Source organism: Herpailurus yagouaroundi, unplaced genomic scaffold, assembly GCF_014898765.1.
Source record: "Herpailurus yagouaroundi ecotype Mexico unplaced genomic scaffold, PumYag 159, whole genome shotgun sequence".
Classification (NCBI taxonomy): Eukaryota; Metazoa; Chordata; class Mammalia; order Carnivora; family Felidae; genus Herpailurus; species Herpailurus yagouaroundi.
In genome coordinates, this window is record NW_024412400.1 from 7935330 (window position 1) to 7957678 (window position 22349).

The window sequence follows — 22349 nt, forward strand, 5'->3', positions numbered from 1 at the left end:
GTCCTGCCAAAGAAAAAGTGAATGTAGGCGTGCCTGGGTGGCTCAGTTGGTTAAGCATCTGACTCCGGCTCAGGTCATGATCTCAAGGTTCATCAGTTCGAGCCCCGTGTCAGACTCTGTGCTTACAGCTCAGCCTGCTTTGGATTCTGTGTCTCCCTCTCTCTCTGCCCCTCCCCCAATCATGCTCTCTCGCTCACTCTCTCTCTCTCTCAAAAATAAGTAAACATTAAAAAAAATTTTTTTAAGTGAATGTAGCTTTTTTGTTGATTATTTCTGCCGCCAGGTTATAGTGAACTGCCATGAATCTAGAATCCATGTGAGCAAAGCTTTGTACTTTTCTAATTTATTTTATATTCTGTGATCTAGATGGATCTGTGTGTTTTCAGCGTTTTCCTTAACACGTTTCTTGCAGCCTGTCCCTCTCCTTCGTGGATGCATCCCTACTATGTACCTTTGGGATGCTATCTTTCATTTCACAACCTGGGAAGTAGATTTTGTAAACATCATTTTAAAATGAGGACGCTGAGGTTCACAGAGAGTAAGTACTGACTTTCCCAATATCACACAGAAGTGAGTAGGCCGGAGCGCCTACCCTTTCTTCCCCATGGCTATAGACCTTCTTAATATACTATAGAGGAATAGGGTCTCTCTTGCTTTTACTTGGAAACTTCATAAAGATGCAGGACATTCTTTTCTGTTTATAAAATAGTATACGTTTGGGGTGCCTGAGTGGCTCAGTTTGGTTGCATGTCTGACTTGGTTTTAGCTCGGGTGGTGATCCCGTGGTCATGAGATCAAGCCCTTGTGTTGGGCTCCACTCTGAGTACAGAGCCTTCTTGCGATTCTCTCTCTCTCTCTCTCTCTCTCTCTTTCTGTTTCTCTCTCTCTCCCTCTGTCCCTCCCCTGCTCACGCACCCATTCTCTCTTTCTCTCTCAAAAATAAATAAGTAAATTAATTAATAAATAAGTAAATAAATAGTATATGTTTGCACAGTTTGAGAAATCAAAGTTACCCATAATATCACTGTTCAGAGATATCAATAGTTACATTTTATACATTGTCTTCCAGGTTTCTTTCCTATTTGTAATTATACTTTTTTAATGTTTATTCATTTTTGAGATAGAGACAGAGCATGAGTGGGGAAGGGGCAGAGACAGAGAGAGACACAGAATCCAAAGCAGGCCCCAGGCTCTGAGCTGTCAGCACAGAGTCTGACGTAGTGCTCGAACCCACAAACCGTGAGATCATGACCTGAGCCAAAGTTGGACATTTAACCAACTGAGCCACCAGGTACCCCTGTCTTTATATTTTTAATATAACACACTATTTTAGTTATTATGCATTGTTTTAATATCTTATAGGTCAAGTTTACCCTGCCCCCATATTTTTTTCTTTCTTAAAGCTTCTCTTAGCTAGAAAAATATCCCTAATTTTTTTTTATAATTTAAAGTTGATTTATTTTAAGAGTGCAAATAGGGGAGGGGCAGAGAGAGAGGGAGGGAGAGAATCCCAAGCAGGCTCCCAGCTGCCAGCGCAGAGCCCGGTGTGGGGCTCGAACCCACAAAACCACGAGATCATGACCTGAGCCAAAACCAAAAATCAGATGCTCAACCAACTGAGCCACCCAGGCACCCCCCTAGTTTAAAAAAAAAAAAAAATTTAACGTTCATTTATTTTTGAGACAGAGTGTGAACGGGGAGGGTCAGAAAGAGAGGGAGACACAGAATCTGAAACAGAGTCCAGGCTCTGAACTGTCAGCACAGAGCCTGACATGGGGCTCGAACTCACAGACCTTGAGATCATGACCTGAGCCAAAGTCAGACGTTTAACTGACTGAGCCACCCAGGCACCCCTCCCCTAATTTTTTTTTTTTTTTAAATGAGAACTTCTGTAAATCTTCTACTTTGTGGGAAGGGGCTGTTCTGAGTTTCTAGACACAGCAGCAAGAATTCTCTCCATGCAAAAAACATTCCATTTGAAAAAGCCTGGATTGAGGAGGCTCTCGATAAACGATGGCAAAAATCCATTTAAACTGGGCTTATATCATTTTTTTTTTTAATTTTTTTTTCAACGTTTATTTATTTTTGGGACAGAGAGAGACAGAGCATGAACGGGGGAGGGGCAGAGAGAGAGGGAGACACAGAATCGGAAACAGGCTCCAGGCTCTGAGCCATCAGCCCAGAGCCCAGAGCCCGACGCGGGGCTCGAACTCACGGACCGCGAGATCGTGACCTGGCTGAAGTTGGACGCTCAACCGACTGCGCCACCCAGGCGCCCCAGGGCTTATATCATTTTTAAGAGACCAGTTTCCTTAATGACTCTGGAACTGCCGGCTTCTTCCTGATGCCTTCCTCAAGTGGGGAATTAGTGAAGACATCATGACACAGGATAATGAGACAGGGCGGAGAGAAAATGGGGGAAAAGGCTTTAAAGAATGCAGAAAATATGTTGCTGATTCTCCGCAGCTGCAGGAAAGGAGCTCCATCTTTTGTTTGGTTGGACTTTAGCCGCAGAAGAGAACTTGACTCCAAGCGGGTGCCCCGTTGTCATCCAAGATGTCCCCCTGGGCGCCTGGGTGCCTCCTTCGGTTGAGTGTCTGACTCCTGATTTCGGCTCAGGTTATGATCTCACGGTTCGTGGGTTTGAGCCCCGCATCAGGCTCTGTGCTGACAGCATGGAGCCTGCTTGGGATTCTCTCTCTCTCCCTCTTTCTCTGCCCCTAGTGTGCTCTCTCTTTCTCAAAATAAATAAACTTAAAAAAAAAACACACGAGTTTCCCAAACAAATGTACTTACCCCCGCCTGCCCCCACTTTTCAGACTGAAAAGATTGGGCCCCGTGGCTGTGGACCGGGAGGTGCTCAGCTCTGACTGCAGCTGCCTCCTCTCCTAGCCCTTCTCTGTGCCCACCTGTGACTTTGAGAACCAGACGCTGTCACACTTTAATACGTCCAGAGCTAGACTACTTGGGCGGCAGACCAATTTCCCAGAAGCCCCACAGCTGGGGGAGTGGAAACCGTAAGACCGCAGTTAGATATCTTCCTGGGCCCGGGCTAGACCAAGAAGAAACCCCGGTTCCCTCTGGGTGTGGACCCCCCCAGAGAGTCTGACACCAGACAGACTCTTCAGGAAGCCCGACCCTGGGTGCGTGAGGTTGCCGTCCAGCCCTTCCTTCCTGGTTGGAACACGGGCCGTCCAAGAGGGTTGAACCACCGCAGGCTGTCCCCAGGGATGGTGCAGAATCTTTACCCGACCCCACACTATACCGGGGCCATGCGCAGAGACGGGCACGGTGTCCAGCGGCCGAGCCCGTGACGTCACACAGCATGGGCTCGCGGTCCAGTCTGGACGTGGACACATTCTCCCATCCCAGACCAGCCCTCCTTCCTTGGGGCCTGGCGGCAAATTGGGTTTTGTTGGGGCTGACACACAGCCGTGGGGAGACTCCTGTGGCTAATGGGCCATTGGTTCATGGTAGGGATTAGCAAACATTGACGGGCCGATGGCGTGGGGTCAGAGGTCACCGTGCAGCCCACACAGTTTTCCGTGCTGGGGAGAACGTAGAGCTTGTGCTGGGGGGGTGCCTACCGTCGTAGCATGAGGAGGAAGGTAGAGGGCATGAGATCTGCAGTGCAGGGCACGAGGGAGCTTTAAAGAAAGTGATGTCTGTTGAGTCAACCAGAAAAACAAGAGTTCATCCACCCACAGACTAAGAACCCTCCTGCGAAGCCAGGAAAGATAACAACTTGAGAGCCAGTTATGTTTGGGGTTTACAAAAAAACAAAAAACAAAAAAAAGAAAGAAAACCCGAAGCAATATATTCTTGTTCTCTTCGCGGAGATCATCTTAGGAGACGCGGCATCATAGTGCAGACCATGAAGTGTGTCTGCAGAGGCTTCTTCTCTTAGTGGACACTTAACTTAACAGTGATGACAGGTCCTAAAATAATTTATGAAAACAGCGCCGGAAAGTGCTCCAATAAAGGTTTGTGCTTAGAGAACAGATGAAGAGGTTGGATGAGGTTTTCTTAAGAATGAGGACGATAGGTGGCAAGGTATGTGTTGCAGATTCTGCTGGGTTTTCTTGTGTTTATACTGTGGACTGCTCCAGGCCTACTCCAAAGTTCCTGGCAGGCTACAAAGACACCCATGGGCCAGTTGTGTCCGTCCTGATGGGGCAGCCCTCATGGACCCCGCCGGAACAGGTTTTATGGTGGGGCGCCTGGGTGGCTCAATTGGTTAAGTGTCCACCTCTTGATTTCAGCTCAGGTCATGATCTCAAAGTTTGTGAGTTCGAGCCCTGCATCCGGGTCTGTACTGGCTGTGTGGAGCCTGCTTAAGATCCTCTCTCTCTCTCTCTCTTTCTTTCTCTGCCCCTCCCCTGCTCACGACCTCTCTCTCTCTCTCTCTCTCTCTCTCTCTCTCTCTCTCAAAACAAATAAACATTAAAAAAAAGAACAGATTTTATGGAGATGAGATATTACTGACTCTGTTGAAGCTCCATTGTGAGCCCTCTCTGACTCCAAACCCTTCTCTCCTTGAAATTGGACACATTGTTCCCATACAGATAATTCAGCTTTGCAACTTACATATAACTATATATACACATACACATAGTCACTTTATGTGATGCTTCCAACTCACGTTAATGGCATGATCAGCCCATAGGGTTCTGAAGTTTGTTTTATAGATTAAACATGTTGATAAGGGTAGATCTGGCTCATCCGTTTAATATCACTGTGTAATCTTTTAATCTTTTGTGGAATGAATAAACCACAGTTTACTTAACCATTCTCTCATTGACAGACTCCTCACTTGGTTCACTCCCCTCCAGACAGTTACCTCTTTGTTATTGTCGTTCAGATATTGGAAGCAAACCAGGCCCCAGGGCCTTTGCACTTCCTGTCTCCTCCACCTAGAATGTCTGAAACCTTGTCCATTTTGTCCGTTGCAGGATATGGTGCTCACCCCAGCACCTGGCGTGTGGGTATTTGTATTTGATGTACGAGTGAGTGAATGAACAAGGAATGAATGAATGAGCCAAGGCTGTACACGGGTTTTTTTTTTTCAGGGAATACCCCTGAGGACACCTGTGAGTGCTTCTCTGGGGAGATTCCAAGAGTGAAACTGCCAGACCATCGGGGACACACGCACTCCTCCTGCGAGCACTTTATAAGGAAGCGTCAGTCTCCTCAAAGACAGAACAGACCATTAGGGGCCGGGGGAGGAAGTTGGGCGCTTCTGTCTGTGAAGGTGGGGTGCTCATGTTTCTGATGGGAGGTGGCGTTCCGTCCTACCTCCCGCTGTCGGTCCAGCCTGCAACAGGGCTCCTGACCTGTCTGCCTACCCTGCCCCCCTCACTGTCACACCCTGCTCTCTTGTCACCCTCTCAGAGTGGGACACCTGACCCTCTTCCTCTACATACACTTCTTTTGAAGCGCCTCGAACTCAGGACAGCGGTTGAGTTGTGTCAGGGCTGAGCACTTGACTTGGATTTGCCCGTCAGCTGGTCCCTACGCGCTATGGTTGTCGTGCTTATCCCCATTTTACAGGTGAGGAAACGGAGGCAGGGGGAGGTTAAGTGACTTGCCTGAGGTGGGTTGTTGCCGCAGTTGGCACATGCTGCATCTTTTGTTTGTCAGTCACCTCTCCGGCTACTTTGCAGAAGGGGCCAAAGCACCAAGAGGCGGAGTGACCTCGCGGGACGGCAGGAGAACCAGAATTCAGACCGTGCTTCCCTTGAATTCGAACAGCTCTTTCCACGGTGCTGTGCTTCCCCGGTGTAACTCGAGGGGCTCAGCCAGCCTGTCCTGGGGCCCAGCACTCACTCACTCACTCCTTCGGGAGCTTCATAGTAAGGTGGCCACACCCATGGCCTCGGGCCCTTGGGCACCTTCTTGTCCTGACAGGTCTATGAGGTTAGTCGCATCACCTAAGTAGTTTGTCGTGCCCAGTCTTGTTTTCTGCCTTATCGGTAACATCTCTCATTGCAACATGGGAGCGGAGTAGGAAGGGACGATGGGGTGCCAGAGGAGGGGCTTATCAGCATCTCCAAGAGCAGGTGCATCTGGGGAGAAACCCTCCTGCCAATAGATAGTGCCATCATCCCCATCAAAGCACATGCCCCACACGGGATCACGCGTTTGCAGCGTTTAGTGAATACGGACGTGGGAGGCCATGCCCCAAAGATGTGTCCACTCACATCAGGCTCAGCTGGCACCGTGGGCCTGCCCTTTCTCTGGGCACCCTGGGCTGAGTTATTTAATCCTCCCTCCAGCCTTGCGAGGTACCATTAGTATCACATTTTCCAGAGGACGAAGTAGCTCCCAGGACCAAAAGTAATCAATTCTGACTATGTTGTATTACTGAAGTTGAAAGGTTCGCTGCTGACTTTTAAAACTCTTTAGTATTTAAAGAAACGTTCACACTTAAGTTGGTGAAACTACAGCGTGCTGAGAATCGCTGTGCAAACATTCTTAGGGATAACGCGGGATCGTTTACAGAATAAGCCAGGGAAGTCAAGCAGGGTCCCTCTGGACGGTTCCGGGTCGGGAAGCTGTTGGCAAGCCTCGTCACCAGGAGGGTGGCTCCCACCCCTGCCTACGTCTCCTCTCCTCCACACGTAGTGTCGCATCCACCGGTGGGAATAATCCAGAAGCCAAAGCCTATGTCCGGCCACTCCTGAGATACCTTTGGCTTCCTTTTGATCCCATCTCATGACGCACCTGGCCCTCTTCGAGATTAGTCTGGCAGCACTGAGGGGTAGCCGCCTTATCGGTGTGTGACCGCCGATATCCCTGGCACGGTGCCTGCCCCAGGGGGCACGCAAGAAATAGCGAGGGAATTAAAGAATGGGTGAGTGGACAAGTGAAGGAGTCCACATGCACGCACAGGATTCCATTCTGCCTTCCACTCGAGCAGGATGCCGACACGAGTTTCCTTCCTTCCTGTCCGCTCTTGCCTGCAGTCGTGTCCCGTTCAGGTGGAGGCCGGAGACCGGACTACCCTGAGGTCTGCAGCCTCCCTGAGACCAGGGAGCCCCCAGGAGCACATTTACCCAGTCCCCGCTGGTGCTGGCATCCTCACAGCCCCCTCCCCACACCCCTCCCCCACGAATCACGTGCGTCCCATGCGTTTCCTCTGGGCCCTGAGATTTTAAATAAGTGAGATAAGAGCGCTAATATGAAATGAAGGTCATCCTGACCGAGCCTTGCCTGACTTCCAGGAAAGCTCTCCACGGTAACGCTAAGTCAAAACATAGTCTAAAACACATCACTTTGTAAGAGAAAAGCTTTCTGCTCCCAAATCAGGCTGTGGTTTTGACAGTCATTCTCCAAGGATTCGGTGCCGGCCTCCCACCTCCCAGCAGCCCAGGGCGGTGCCCTGGTCCCACTCCAAGACTTGAGCACACTGGGGCTTCCACTGTAGAGGTCATTAACGCGCTTCTGAATGCCAAAAGTTTGGGTGCAACCACGGAGGAAAGAGCTCATCCTTTTGTATACTTGAGGTATGAAGACTCTTGGTTGCCAATAAGGGAAACCAATTCCAAAAGGTGTAAGAGAGGGAAATTACTGGCTCATGTAATAGACAAGTCCAGGGCTTGACCTTGGGCTTGAGGAGATACAAGCGTTCGAAGTGTAGCAGCAGGATCCTGTCCCTTTCCAACATCAGATCTGCTTCTGTCCAGAAGACCACAGATATCCCCCCCAAGTGATGGGCGGGATGGCCCCAGCAGTTCTGGGCTTTCCTTCCTCTGTGGGGCCAGCCCAGCAGAAAGGCAGCACCCCGCCTTCCAAGAGCAGCAGCAAAAACCTCCATCTTGACCTGGGTTCGCTGTTCTGTGTCGTGTGACCACCCACATGCTGACCAGGGCGGTGTTGGGGTGGGGGAGAGCGAGGGGAAGGGGCGCTAGGTTTTCCAGAACAACTTACCCTCCATTAGGAGGGAAGGGTGAGTGTCCCAAAAGGACAGGGAATGTCCTTTGGTCAAAGGAATGTGGAACACAGTAACAACCATCCCCCAACAGGACCATTGTGGACCCTCAGCCACATTGCTGAGCCACCAACAGGTCCTTTGTGATGGTCGACGGCTCGGAGAGCAGGGCAGTGCACCGGGGACGTGGCCTGGAGAACATGTCTAGAGTCACATTCCGTTTGTGCTTTTAAAGCTATCAAATAAATCGTAAGCCCAGATGTTATGGTTTCCAAGGACAAAGTCTTCTGTACTTTTTTTCCTGTCTGCCGTGTTAGTGTTTATTCTGAAAATAGCTGTATGGGTTTTCGATAAAAGTGACAGATGCTAAACTAAATGACAGTTATTCTTTGTAGTAAATGAAAATGCTACAGGAAAATGCACTAAGGAGAGCCAATCTCTCTTCCCTTTGAATGCCCGTGGCGAGCACATCTGCATGGTTGAGCTCCCGTTTTGAATCCCTGCTGACGCGCTTTGCTCCTTTGGGCGACACAGTCAATCTTACTACATCTCGACTTAACCATCTATCCCAATGAGGCTCGCCCTTGTGGAGCTGTCTTAAGAAATCACCGAGCTGTCTTAAGAAATCACGTTTCGCCAGGCAACTTACTGCTTGTGTTCTATCATTTAATCCTCAAACCGCCTTACGAGGTGGTTACTGTCATCCCCATCTTATAGACGAAAAAACTGAGGCTTACAGACAGGAATTTGCTCAGCACCCACACAGGTAGCAAATCCCTGGGCCAGCACGCATGGTCTTAACTCCCCGTGCTATGCTCTGTGAATTAAATAAAAGGATTCGAGGAAAGCTTTTGGCACAGTGCCCAAGATGGAACAAGCACTCGCATAACCGTGTCCATTTGTTTTAATAGCAATGATACGGGTGATATAATGCAGTTTTAAATAAAAGGGATGACACATTTGGTACGTGCTGTTGGATAGCTGCTTTTTTTCCCTTCAGTGGAGACCAGCCTCTAAATGCCCTCTTGGGGGTCAAACCCGAGTGCGGAGGAGGTGATGCTTGCCTTCCTTCCTGGGCTGCACGTAGGGACCACAAGTGGGCTTTGCACGGAGCCATCAGCCACTCCTCTGGGGCTTTCTTTTCAATGTGAGGCCACGTTGAGGATTTTAGAATCTCACGCCCAGGTGAGGAGCAAGCTTTCTGGTACAAACTTTATGAAAGATTGATATCTGTGAGCCCAGTGATTCCTCTTCTAGAATCCACGATCGTGGCTGTGTGAAACCATAGCCGCCAACATACGTGTCATAGAATTGTTGTTAATAGAAAACAAAATGGGGAAAAATTCTGCGTCCGAAGATAGGAGATCAGTTACGTAAAGCAGGCTGCATCCAAACCGTGGAGAACCCTGGGACTGCCAAAGGTGCCGTGGGGGAAGACGGTTTAAGGACATTGAACTCAATCAGGAATAGCAAGTGAAAACAGTAGGTTAGCACAGTGTGTGTCCCTCACTCACCGGATTTTATTGAGTGTCCGCTGTGTGCACACGGTGGGTCTAGGCACTTAGGATACAGGAGTGGGAAAAAAAAAAAACCCCTGTTTCCCATGAGCTTATTACGTTCTGTTGGAAAGGAGAAAGAAATCATGACCAATTTAACAATCATTAATTAATGCATCAGCATATGAACTTGTAAGTAACTCTGTGCAATTATATATAATGACACATGAGGGGCAGAGAAGTACTCTGTGGGAAAACGGAGAGAGAAAAGGTGAGTGATACAAGACGTGTTGGTGTGGTCGTGGTATTCTAGCCAAAGTGGCCAGGCAGGGCCTCACAAGGGGGTGACGTTTGTGCCGAGACTTGAATGAAGTGACAGACTGAGCTCTGAGGGCATCTGCGGGATCGAAGTCATTGTGATCCCTTGTTACTTAAAAGACAGTGTCGGGGTGGGGGTGGGGGGCGGCGCCTGGGTGGCTCAGTCAGTTAAGCGTCGGACTTCGGCTCAGGTCATGATCTCACAGTTCGTGAGTTCGAGCCCCGTGTCGGGCTCTGTGCTGACAGAGCCTGCTTTGGATTCTGTGTCTCCTCCCCCACTCAGGCTCTGTCTCTCTCTCTCCCTCTCTCTCTCAAAAAATGAATACACGTTAAAAACAAATTAACGTGTGCATATTACATGTACTGGAGGTCCCTCGCATGTGCTCAGGAGCAAGCCCGTCCAGAACTTCTCTTCAGTGAAGTCCTGAGCCTTTTAGGAGGGGTGCCCCTCCACTGCCACCCTCACTGCCTCCTGGGTACTCTTGGTGGCTGCACTGATGCTGCCCCACAGCTTTTGTCGGCTGGGCTTTATCGGAAGGGGGAGGAGCTTCCTCCCTCTTAAACGTGGTCCCTCAGAGCGACACTGGCCCTGGGGCCCCTTCTGCACCAACAGACTTGAGACCGACACTGTCTTCCCCATGTGTGTTGCGTTAGGCATGCATGCACACACGTGTGCACACACATACACACCCACACATACCACTGTTCCCAGCGGCTATCATACAATGCCGCAGACTGACTGACTTCTAAACAACAGGAACGTATGTCTCACAGTCCTGGAGGCCGGGAAGGCCAAGATCAAGGCACGGGCAGACTTGGTGTCTGGCCAGGAGCCGCTTCCCAGCTCATAGACGGCCGGCTTCTCGCTGTGTCCTCCCACGGTAGGAGAGGGGACGAAGCACTCTAGGGTCTCTTTTATAGTGACACCATCCCGTTCATGAGGGCCCCACCTCCCAACGCCCCCCACCTGCAGGTAACATCACATCAGGGATTCGGTTTCAACATAGGACTTTTGTGGGGATATAGACTTTCAGTCCATAACAAACACTTCAGATGTCAAGTTCCAGTGGTAAGACTTTGGGGTGATTTTTTAAAAAATCTTCTTTTACGTATGTTTTTTTTTTTTTTTGAGAGAGAGAGAGAGAAAGAGAGATTGAGAGCATGAGCTGGGGAGAGGGTCAGAGGGGGAGGGAGAGAGAGAATCTTGAGCGGGCTCCACGACCAGCACAGAGCCCAACGTGGGGCTTGAGTTCATGACCGTGACATCACGACCTGAGCTGAAATTAAGAGCTGGACACTTAACTGACTGAGCCACCCACCTGACCAAGACACCCCTTTTGTTTTTATTTCAGTGCTCTTACGTTAATGCATGTACCTGGTTAAAAAAGAATTCAAGCAATACAAAATGATATGAAAGTTAAAGGATCTCATGCCCCCAGCAACATGCCAAGTCCCAATGCCCCAAGCAGTCACCTGTAAACATTCCTTGGGGTTACTGCTAAAATTCTAACTAACGTGTTGATCTTACCATTTCTTGACTCGTCAACTTTAGACTTTCATGCCTGGCCCACGTCCTTGCTACCTCTTTCCCCTCCCCCCAAAGTTTTATTAATACCCGGTGGCCTCTGTCACTTTATATGACATATTTAAACCGTGATGGTTGTCCATATATTCGAGAAGCCGGTCTGGACCCCGCTGTGCAAGAAGAGGAAGTTAGCCTCTGTGAGCCGTCTGTGTTGTTCCTGCCTCTCTCTGCATCCGGGCTCCCTTTCAGGCCAGCTGATGACTTGGTTTCGCTTTCAGCAAAAAATGCAAACGTCTTGACAGGGAGGGCCTTTCATGCTTTGTCTATAAATAGGGTGTGAAACGTAAAATGGTGTTTTCATTATACACATAAAATTATAATGCATATATTATATATATAATACAATATATACAATTTGCTACAGACCAGAGTCTTGTCGTGAAGTCTGCAGAGAGAAGGAAATGTGATCCTTGGCCACGAACCCGGGCCACGAGCCGTTTGCCTCTTTTCTTCTGCTTCGTTAGTTGACGGCCTTGAATGTGCTTCCTGATTAGACCGTCGCTTTCTAGAGCTGCCGTTTGAGTTTTGTTTTTGTTTTCCCCGGGGCTTCTAATTATCTTTCTTTATTCTTATTGCCAAAAGAAAGATGTGCCTCCTTCTTCAGCACCTCTCTACATTCATTTGGCCTCTTAATTATGCGCTTATTGAATGGCCTGTTTGCACTGCCCGCCTTTCATACCCGCTGTGCTGCCTTTCATACCCGCTGAGACTTCTGCCCATTGGATCCCTGCACCGACTCCCTCTTTCTAGAGGGCCATGATTTCCTCTTTCTTAGATGGTTTTTTCACTCTCCTATGGTTTACCTTAAGAATTTTTTTCCTCCCAGAAAGCACATAAACTTTCGGAGATCTTGCATGGCTGAAGATACCTTTATTGGGCCCTCCTCCGATGACAGTTTGAACATAGAATTCTGAGTTCCTGTTATTTCTTCTCTGGGCTTAGGAAACCCATGCTCCGTTGTCTCCTTGCATTCGGTGTTATAGATTTCAAATGTTAATGTCATTCATATTTTTGTTCATTTGCAAAAATGCCCTTTTTTTCTGTCTGGAAGCCTTCAAAGCCTCATCTTTTTGAGGGTCTGAATCTTAGATGTATGTAGGTAGGATTGTCTGCTGTATTTTGTTTGGTATTTAATTTATTCTGCTTGGCCTTTGGTAGACTCTTAACCTAAATACCTTTGCCTTTCTTAGCTTGGGCCCCTTTTATTCTGTTATATATCTGATGTTTTTTCTTTCCTCTTCTCCCTTCCTGGAATCCTGTTAGATGCTGAGCCCACTGAATTAATCCTCATGTTCCTTTCTCCGATAAGTCCTATCTTTTTGACTTCTTGCTCTGCATTCTGGAAGATTTCACCGATCATAGGTTCTGTGTCCAAGAAACCATTATTGCCTGATTACTTACTTTTCACATCATGTAGTCTTGTTATATGGATGAGGTACAGTGTCGTTTCAAATCACTGTCATTTATTAGAATGTTTAGAGCGATTTTCGTTACCCTAGATTACCTTCATTTCTCTTTTTAAAAGTTCCCCCTTAGTTTCTCTTGGTCCTTCTTTCCCAATCCATTGGATTGTTTCAAATTTCTAGTGATCTCTGGTTGTCTATTCATATTTTTTAACAAAGGTCTTGGCTGATTAATAAAGATGGCTAACATGGATAGGCTAGTATTCCCAGCAGACCTGTCCTTTGAACCGGGGGTGATGTGCCGACTGACAACTCCAAGTTTGTCGGCCAGGCCCATCTTCAGGTAGATGGACAGGATCTGGTGGGCAGGTGTTGGCGGGGGTGGGGAACACTCTTCCAAAGCTGCCCAAGGAAGGTTTCACTGCAGGTGTGACCCTTGTATTCAAGCCCTAGTCTTCTTCAAGTAGATTGTCCAATTTTATTACAGGACTGTTTTCGTTTGGGGCCTAAGGACAAAGCATCCCTGGACCAGTTGTCCATTTGATTAGGAATTGGGATGGAGACCGAGAGGCCTCACTGTCGTGTATGCAGCCATTAGATCAGCTTTCTGAATTCCGTCTCACAGCCCGTGCCGCTCTTGGCACAAGCCAGCTCCAAGTTGGACCCCTCAGTCCAGGAGGCCCAGATCCTGTACCTGTCTGGAGGACAGAATTCTCTCTTACGTTCATGCTATCATCGACTTTCGATTTTCCAGAAATATGTCAAAATCTCTGGTGTTTTGCTCTCACCCCTATTCTTCGTTTGTGTAGATTTTTCCCTTTGGGTATCTTCTCCCATTTTAATGGCATCTGGGGAGGAAGAGTAGATACAGATGTGCTTGTTCATCCATTGAATTAGAGGCCTTTATGTTCGTTTCGCTTTTCTGAATTCTCTAAAGTGAGCATGTGTTATTACATTCATAATAAAAGTAACAGTAAAAGCTATTCTTGAAATGGAAGGGACTTAGAAATATGTCATCAAGCCAAAAAGAGAAGCATCTTGGGGGCACCTGGGTGGCTCAGTCAGTTAAGCATCCGGCTCTTGGTTTTGGCTCAGGTCATGATCTCACGGTTCGTGAGTTTGAGCCCCTCATCAGGCTCTGTGCTGGTGGTGCAAGACCCTGCTTGGGATTCTCTCTCTCTCCCTCTCTCTGTGCCCCTCCCCTGCTCTCTGTCTTGCTCTCTCTCAAAATAAATACATAAACTTAAAAAATTTTAAAAAGAGGGGCGCCCGGGTGGCTCAGTCAGTTGGGCGTCCAGCTTCAGCTCAGGTCACCATCTCATGATCGTGCACAGGCTCTGTGCTGACAGCTCGGAACCTGGAGCCTGCGTTGGATTCTGTGTCTCCTTCGCGCTCTGCCCCTCCCCCGCTCAAGCTCTGTCTCTCAAATATAAATAAACTTTCTTACAGATTTTTTTAAAAATTAAAAAAAGAGAGAAGCATCTTGTCAGTGTTCTGGACCCACCGTTCCAGCACTGCCCAAGAAACTGCTTTCCCTCCGTGCTCCCAGCTGATTGCATAAGTGGCTGGAGAATCTTGTCTCTCTCGTGCTGAGTGAGAGGTGTTGTCAGTGCAACAGGAGTATCACATACAAAGCCTGCTATTGAGCAGGTGTATCAGTCAGTGGCTTAAAATGGCCAGCATTTATCCACTTGCTGTTTGGATGGGCTCAGATGCGTGCTTGCTCTGCTGGTCCTTCTTCAGGCCACTCATGCATCTCCAGGCAATTGTTTATTTGTTTAAAGAGAGACTGGCTTTAATAACAGCCAAGGTTTGGAGGAGGGGAGGAAAACGAACAAAGCGGAGGGCTCACAAAGAGACCACTGGAAACATGCGTTTCTGTGCACAGCAGTCGTGTCGGCGCCAGTCCCGGGGGTCCCGGGACTCGGTCACTGTGCCTGGAATCCAAAGCTGTGGCTTCACTGCCAGCCTCGTGGGCTGAGTGCTCGCTGCCCCTGGGGGTGAGACTGGTACTGTGGCTCCGGCTGTGGCTGCAGCTCCCCTGGCCACCCCCCGTCACTGCCACAGGCTGGCCTGTGTCCTCATCACCAGAGTCAGCTCTTTCATCTTCTGAATCCACACCGCTGCTGAATATCTCTTTGTCCGGGTGGCCTGGACCTCATCCTCGCTGCTGTCCTCCTGGCTGCTATCACTTTTGTCACTCGCCAGGTCCCTGTCACCTTTTCCCTCGCTCACCTGTCTGAGATGGGCCGGTCATCGCCTGAGGCGGAAGGGGTGATTTGGGCCAAGTGTCCGTGGGCACCCCGAAGGCCAGCTTGGGCTTGCTCGCGTGGTCACGGGGTGCAGGATCTCCAGGAGCGGCAAGAGAGGTCACCGTAAGGCTCAAGATCTGCAGTGTCACACCCACCCATCTCCGCGGTCTGAACAAGTCACACACGCGCACCAGCCTGGACTCGAGAGTGGAGAAGGCAGCTGCACGTCTTGATGGAAGGCGCTGCGGAGTATCACGGCACCTTTGGCCACCCACCATTTTAATCACTCCGGTTTTTAATTCTGATTTTGTTTTCTAATTCTGTGTTTTCCGCAGGCTTCTGAGGACCCAGTCTCTGGAATGGTTCTACAATAACGTGAAGAGTCGCTTCAAACGCTTTGGCAGTGCTAAAGTCTTGAAGAACCTGTACAGGAAACACCGGCTGGAGAGCGGGGCGTGCTTCGATATTCTAGGTACGTGGGCAGTGCTCTGCTCTGGGAGTCTTTGCGGGGCTGGTGGGATGGAAGGAGGCCGGGCTGGGAGGCCCCCGACACCGGCCACACTCAACTGGGACCAAGAAAGTTGCTTAACTATCTGGCCCCAATGAGGATCAGAAGTAGGAGGCTAAATACCAAAGATTCTGTTAAATTTGAGTTACCCCGTGCCAGCATCCCCACTGGGCTGTCGAATGTGCTGAGAAGACCAAAGTATTGGGGCCCCTGGGTGTCTCTGTCAGTTAAGTGTCCGACTCTTGATTTCGGCTCAGGTCGTAATCTCACAGTTGGTGAGTTCGAGCCCTGAGTCGGGCTCTGTGCCCAAAGCATGGAGCCTGCTTGGGATTCTCTTTCTCTCTCTCTCTCTCTCTCTCTCTCTCTCTCTCTTTTCTGCCCCTCTCCCCCTTCAAAATAATAAATAAATTAACATTTAAAAAAGAAGACCAAAGTATTTCTGCATGTTGTGGACATATTAATTCTAGATCCCTAGAAATCAAAGATTCTGGATCGTCTCCCCCTAACGATTAAAACGTCAGAAAGTCCTCTTTGTTTGATCACATAGACTAGTCTGTACTCTGAGGTATGCCCTCCACTCCCCTGCCCTCCTACTCCAAAATTCTACTCACACCAGTTCCAGAACTTGATGTGTTGGGAGAGTCAGGAAAGTACGGGCTTCTCTCCCAGGAAGCCTGAAGGACTAATTCTACCTTCGCTGTTTTCATACAGTTAAGACAACCAATGTAATTAGAAGGAGAAGTTATATTCTTCAGTTCTATTACACCAGCCAGTAGAAAGAAATCGCTGTCAGAATATGAACAGCGTATCCTCCAAAAAAAGGCTGGTGTTTGTTGTTGTTGTCTTTTTCCTTCTATCTAAAGGCAGATTTTTTCCAACACTTTGCTGACACAGGTAAATGCTTTTTATCCACGAGAAAGAGGGAAGGAAAAAAGATCTCACCGTCTCATTCTGGAGCTTTTTCGCCGTCGTTATTTTACATTGTCGTATTTTCAATAAAGTCTATGGCCATGTCTTATCTAAAAATATGCCAGCCACTGAGACGAGGGAGTAAAGCATTAAAGGACGCATTAAACACAGAGAATCATTAGGGCCTTTTGTGGTGGTTGCTAGGCCCTATCTTTCAAACCGTTCAGGAAGCCTAAGCTAAGAGAGCAGCGCTGAAGGTTTCCACAGATTATTTTTATCTTCGCTTTGCTGGTTTTTTGAAAAACCTTTTCTCCAGGAATGGAGGCCAAAAAAGAAATAAAGCCTGAGAGGAATCCTGTTAACAGCGTTTTTCCACCCAGAGAGATACCTCAGGAAGTTTCCAGAATATTATTGGCTCACTTGACTGCATCTCATCCTTTCTTTTCTCTCACACACGCCCCCAGGTCTGCTTGGTGTACCCCTATACCAGTCACCAAATTCAGACCTCCACTGCCTACTGCAAGACGAGGGGAAAAGCAAACATGTGGAGAATCCCACAGAAGAGACCACAGGTCTGCCCTCCTCCCCTCTCTCCCTCAGGCCCCAAGGGTGGCTCAGGCAACATGCGTCCCAAGCGGGCCAGCTCAGGGCTTTGAAATTTTCAACGCGTCACTTTCTGAGGAAAACCATCCACTGGGGGTAGCTGTCTGCCACCATAGAGGCAGATCTGGGTTCTGGGCCTTCCGGGATTCACCACTTCCTTCATCCGGGCCTTCAGGGAATGCTTTACACGCCTCTCTCCTGCTCAACCCTGTGAAGCGATAGCTTCATCACCTCTGTGTCCCCAAAGTGTGGCTCAGCCCCTGGCACATCTCCTGTCCTCAGCGTGGCACTCGCTTAATCTTGAAAGCATTTTGTGGGTACGGAGACGCTTCGCTGAAGCATTCCAGTCAGTTGCTTTCATGATTCAGGGCGCCATTTAAACTAAGATTTCTGTTTAACAGAAGCGAAGACCAGGGGACAAGAAACAGTTTGTGAGGTCATGTTCAAAGCTGATAAGCCACGATCATGAAACAATGGGATTTATTCTACACACCGCCTAGAAAATTCACTCACGCCTCAAGTAGAGGGAAATCCCCCAGGGCACACGTGGCCTCCCGGTTGCGCCAAATGACTGGGGCGCCCTCACAATGAGCTCCCACCTATCACCCAGCACCCTTGCATTGTTGTTACCTGTCTTCCTCAATCCCAACCGTATGTACTCAGTCCAGAATCACCTTCCAGTGACAGGGTCATCTTCCACGCTCAGCCACGTACTTCCGAATCTGTGGAGGTGAGCCCAGTACAGATACTTTGTAAAGCTCCATGGGGTATGTTAAGGCACAGCCGAGATGGAGAGCCCCAGAGAGCACCTGACCACAATTTGTGAAGCAGCATTCTTTTTTTTTTTTTAATGTTTCTATTTATTTTTGAGACAGAGAGAGACATAGCATGAGCAGGGGAGGGGCTAGAGAGAGAGGGAGGCACAGAATCCAAAGCAGGCTCCGGGCTCTGAGCTGTCAGCATGGAGCCTGACACGGGGCTCGAACTCATGGACCGTGAGATCATGACCTGAGCTGAGGTCGGACGCTCAACCGACTGAGCCACCCAGGCGGCCCTATGCAGCAAGCATTCTAAATAAGATGGGCCCATCTTCAGATCCAGCAAAGGGTACTCATTTTCAGAATCGTGTTGGTCAGAACATAACATGCAATATCTACGGCACGCAAGGCATGTGCTCTGCTCCAGAACTCTCGGGGTGGAGCTCCTTGTACCTGTGAAACCTCTCCACCCCCAGGACCAGCGTAGTTGGCCTGAGCACCCTCAGTCCATTGAAAATTCATTGAGTTCGTAGAATCTTATGGGTCAGCCACCAGGTGCCCGCCCTGCACCCACGTCAGTCCTTCCAGCCCTCCCAAGCTAGGCTTACTCCTCCCACAGACCGTATCAGGTGACCGGGATAGGCCAGGCCTACAAGGAGACCCGTTGGTTCCATCAGATAGATCTAAGAGGTATTCATTCCTTTAATAAACATGCAGCAAACATGTATTGAACACCTACTGTGTGCCCACCTGGTTTAAGTGACAAGACAGACAATACCCTACCATTCCAGAGCCAGCAGGCCAGTTGGAGAGGTCAGATCATAAGTAAATAAAATTTTTAAAAATATAGTGTCCAATGGTAACGAGTGCTCACCTGATTCATCCGATAGATTGAGCGTGACATTTTTAATCATTACCCTAGAGAGAAGCGACACTACGTGAAATGATAAATGTAGTCGTTATTAATGTACTTAATCTCTAGACAGTTGGATAAATAACATACACGTTTATTGGATATATAAACGTTTATTGGATAAATACGTGTTTATGGGATAAATAAAATGGGAGAAATAAACCCTGCCTTTTTATTCATGAACACTGTATATCTACTTTGGATGTGATTCCTGTAAAGGTCTATAACATCCTTCATCTGGGATTTGACTGACAAATGTGGTCTTTTGAAAATGCTGAGCCGTGTGAAATCAGAGGTTCCTGCAACTCACAAAAGATAGGATGACCTGGTGTGACTGCCACATCAGTGCTTTCCAGAACAGTTCAGCCACTTTCTGCCATTCCTAAATAACACTGAAAGATCCCACCTGTGAATTTAAAGGGACACGGGGGGAGAGATGCTGTACTAGCAGGTTCAAAATGATGCACAGCAAGAGCTTGCCCTCTGGGCAGCTCATTCTCCCCAAGATATTTCTAGATCTTCTCTCTGCTCATTCCCCCCTCCACCCTCCCCCATTCTCTCGGCAGATGACCGCACCTTCTTCACAGGGCAGGTAGTAGGCACCCCTACACTGGATCCTGTCACCTTCCAGGAAGGTCTCAAGGTCATGCATCCCTTCCTTCTTGCTAAGCCAGCCTCTCTCTTAACTGGTTCCTTCCTATTGATCTGTAAACATGCCGGGTCTCTCTGTTTCCCAGACCATTCCTGGTCTGCACATTCCCCCACTTGCCGCCCTGCCTCAGTGCTCTTCCCAGTAGGTGGCGGAGACCCTCAACCAAGAGCACACTGCACTCAGGGCTTCCACTCCCTGCCTTTCCTCACTGCCCCCACCAAGCTGTTCTCCCGATGGTAGCCAGAGTGCACTTGGACGTGCAAATCTGACCAGATCACCTCCATGGAAGCTTCACTGGCTATTCATGTGGCTGTTGGAATAAAGATCAAAAAATAAAGATGCGGTCACCATGCCCTGTGTGGTCTGGGTCTCCAAGCCCAGCCACACTGCCTCCGGTTTCGGTCCTCAGATGCACCTGCTACCCCCACCGCCTTCCCTGTGCACGCTGTTTGCCCGCCTCCCCACCACCCCTCTGCCTGGTGACTCACTGTCCCTGTTAGACACGTCCACCATACTATGAAGCACCCAGTCAGGGCACTTAACGTATCTATAATTTTACATTGACTTACATAAATCTTTGATGAATTCTTTCCCACTAGACTATCCAATTGGTCAGGGCAGCAAGGATTTCTGGCTTTGCTGACCAGTATACCCTAACACCCAGCCCAGAGCCAGGCACCTAGTAGGTGCTTGTGGACTTTTGGCTGGATGGATGAATGAATACTGGCTGTAGCCACACCACAGTGAAATATTTGCACTAAGATCTGTAGCTTAGGGTCTGCAGAGATGACATCTTAAAGCCTTACATCGTAAGTGAAGACACTGAGGCCCAGAAAGACAAAGCCACATCCTCAGGGTCACAGAGCTAGAATAAATGGACTTCATATATATTATGAAAGGCTGGGCAAAAAACACAAACACAGAGAATGGTATATGGTCAGACTGAGTCGCCATGACAGGCTACCCACTAATGGCTTGTTTTGTGAAGGTAGCCAGCTACTAAACCTGCCTCAAATACCTATAGCATTTACCCCTGGATTTCCCACATGGGAGCCCCCCTAACAGCCATCCAAGAAAGCACAGGGTGTATTATAAGCACTGGAGGCCCGTTGCTTAGTTTGACATAGCATTACTGGCATTTGCCCCATTTCGAGCTAAGGCACATAGACCCATATTTATTTTCTGGGTTCCATCAGTGTTCCCACCAACATCCAATCCAATCCATTTTTCTTGAGCCACCCACTGTTAGGTGCTATCTTGGGTACCAAGGATATAATATCCAGTGACTTTAAAAGAGTCCCATCATCCCCATCTTCAGAGATCTCATTTGATGAATGAACACATAAAAATCCCCAACTTGGAAAAGGGCTTTAAAAAGGGCTTAGCCAACTGCTCTGCCCGACCTGGATTCAGATTAGGATTGTGTGTTCGATCCAAAGAAGACCAGAGGAGAGGCAGCGGGCCTTCAAAGATCAGATGCCAGGGGGTTGACCTTGGCTATCTCTGGGCTTGTTCCACGTGAACTCCCTTCTACAGAAGAGAAGGGTGATAGTTAAATCATTAGCTAAAGGCAGCTGTGTGGGTCCGTGCCACAGACCGCAGCTAAAGACCAAACCCACAGGGTCTCATCACCGTCACGAGCTCTTGAGATTTCTCTTTCTTCTAGTAAGGAAGCCGAGTGTCAGAGAGGTTAAGTCACAGACTCAAGGTCACATGGCTAGTAATTTGCAGGTCCAGGAATCAACCTTTCATGTCTCTGACTTCGATCTGTTGTTCTGTTTTTGACTCCACACTGCCTCCAAAGAAGGTACCGGAAGAAAGCTAGGGGAGGCAGCAACGTTACACCATGAATCAGTGTGAGAAGAATAAGGTGACTGGTCCAAAACTGTAGCATTATTATAAAACCCAGAGGTTCCCTAAACCTGTTTGCAAAGCTGACTTAATCAGAGTGGGTACAGGTGACCTGCCAGTTCTGTGACCGTGCACCTGTGCTCCCTGGGGACCTGTGATAATCCTATTCTCTGTCCCGCTTTCTCCCTCCCTGTAGGAGGAAGCTTTTTCGAGGCAAACCTGGAGAATGAAGGAAGTGTGTCAGGCAGTGATTCAACATTTTATAGACAGTCTGAAGGTGAGTTTGCCTAAGAGTTTATAGCTAACGGGAAGTTGGAGGGCTAGGAACACCTTCAGACCCCATCAGGGTCTCCCGGTTGCACTGTAACCGCTGGACACAACTGTTTGTGGCTGTGTGTGGGTCTCCACGGGCATTCTTGTTGTTGCCATTTGTGTGACTCCATCGTTGAAATTCGTGAGTATACGCAAGGCGTGGCCTAAAGAAACACATTTGCTACCCCACCCTTGGGTACCTCACATCACCTGGTGAGTCAGAGCTCCAATACCATCTTTCGGACTTGGAATATAATAATGAATACACCCACGTAGCTCATATTAAAATATTCTTGCAGGGGTGCCTGGGTGGCTTCGTAAGTTGAACGTCTAACTCTCGGTTTTGGCTCAGGTCATGATCTCACAGTCCGTGAGCTCGAGCCCCGCATCCGGCTCTGTGCTGACAATGCGGAGTCTGCTTGGGATTCTCTCTCTCCCTCTCTCTCTCTCTCTGCTTCTCTCTCTCTCAAAATAAATAGATAAACATTTAAAAATAATAATAAAATTAAAATATTCTTATAAAGAATGTGTCATTTCCTGATTCACTTCTCCTTTTTTTATACCAATATAATAGTCCCCTTAGAGCACAAGTTAAAACCCAAACAAACTTCCGGTTTCAATAAAACCTTCTCCACTATTTCACCTCCTTCTCCTGAGTGCTGGACCTTGAGAGCCTCCTGAGCCCCCGGCTTCTGGTGCCCTACAGCTGCTCTCCGTTCTCTCCTTTGGGTGCCTTCCCAGAAAGGTCCCATCCCCCTCCATCCTTGCCGCCTGGAACCTCTCCACGGGGTACCTTACACCCCTGTGCCCCCCGTGCACCTCCATTCACTGCCGAGGCTGAAATGCCCGGCACTCATTT

At 48.6% G+C, this 22349-nt stretch overlaps 1 protein-coding gene across 5 annotated transcripts in view; it reads left to right on the top strand.

Annotated features, from left to right (window-relative positions):
• Nucleotides 1-22349, top strand: part of MYRIP (myosin VIIA and Rab interacting protein) — a 380023-nt gene that overhangs the window by 263647 nt on the left and 94027 nt on the right. For all 5 annotated transcript variants that reach the window (XM_040479864.1, XM_040479863.1, XM_040479867.1 and 2 more), the window contains 2 exons: nucleotides 15320-15456; nucleotides 21375-21455. In XM_040479864.1, the coding sequence (XP_040335798.1) occupies nucleotides 15320-15456; nucleotides 21375-21455 (218 nt within the window). The remainder of the gene's footprint in view (nucleotides 1-15319; nucleotides 15457-21374; nucleotides 21456-22349) is intronic.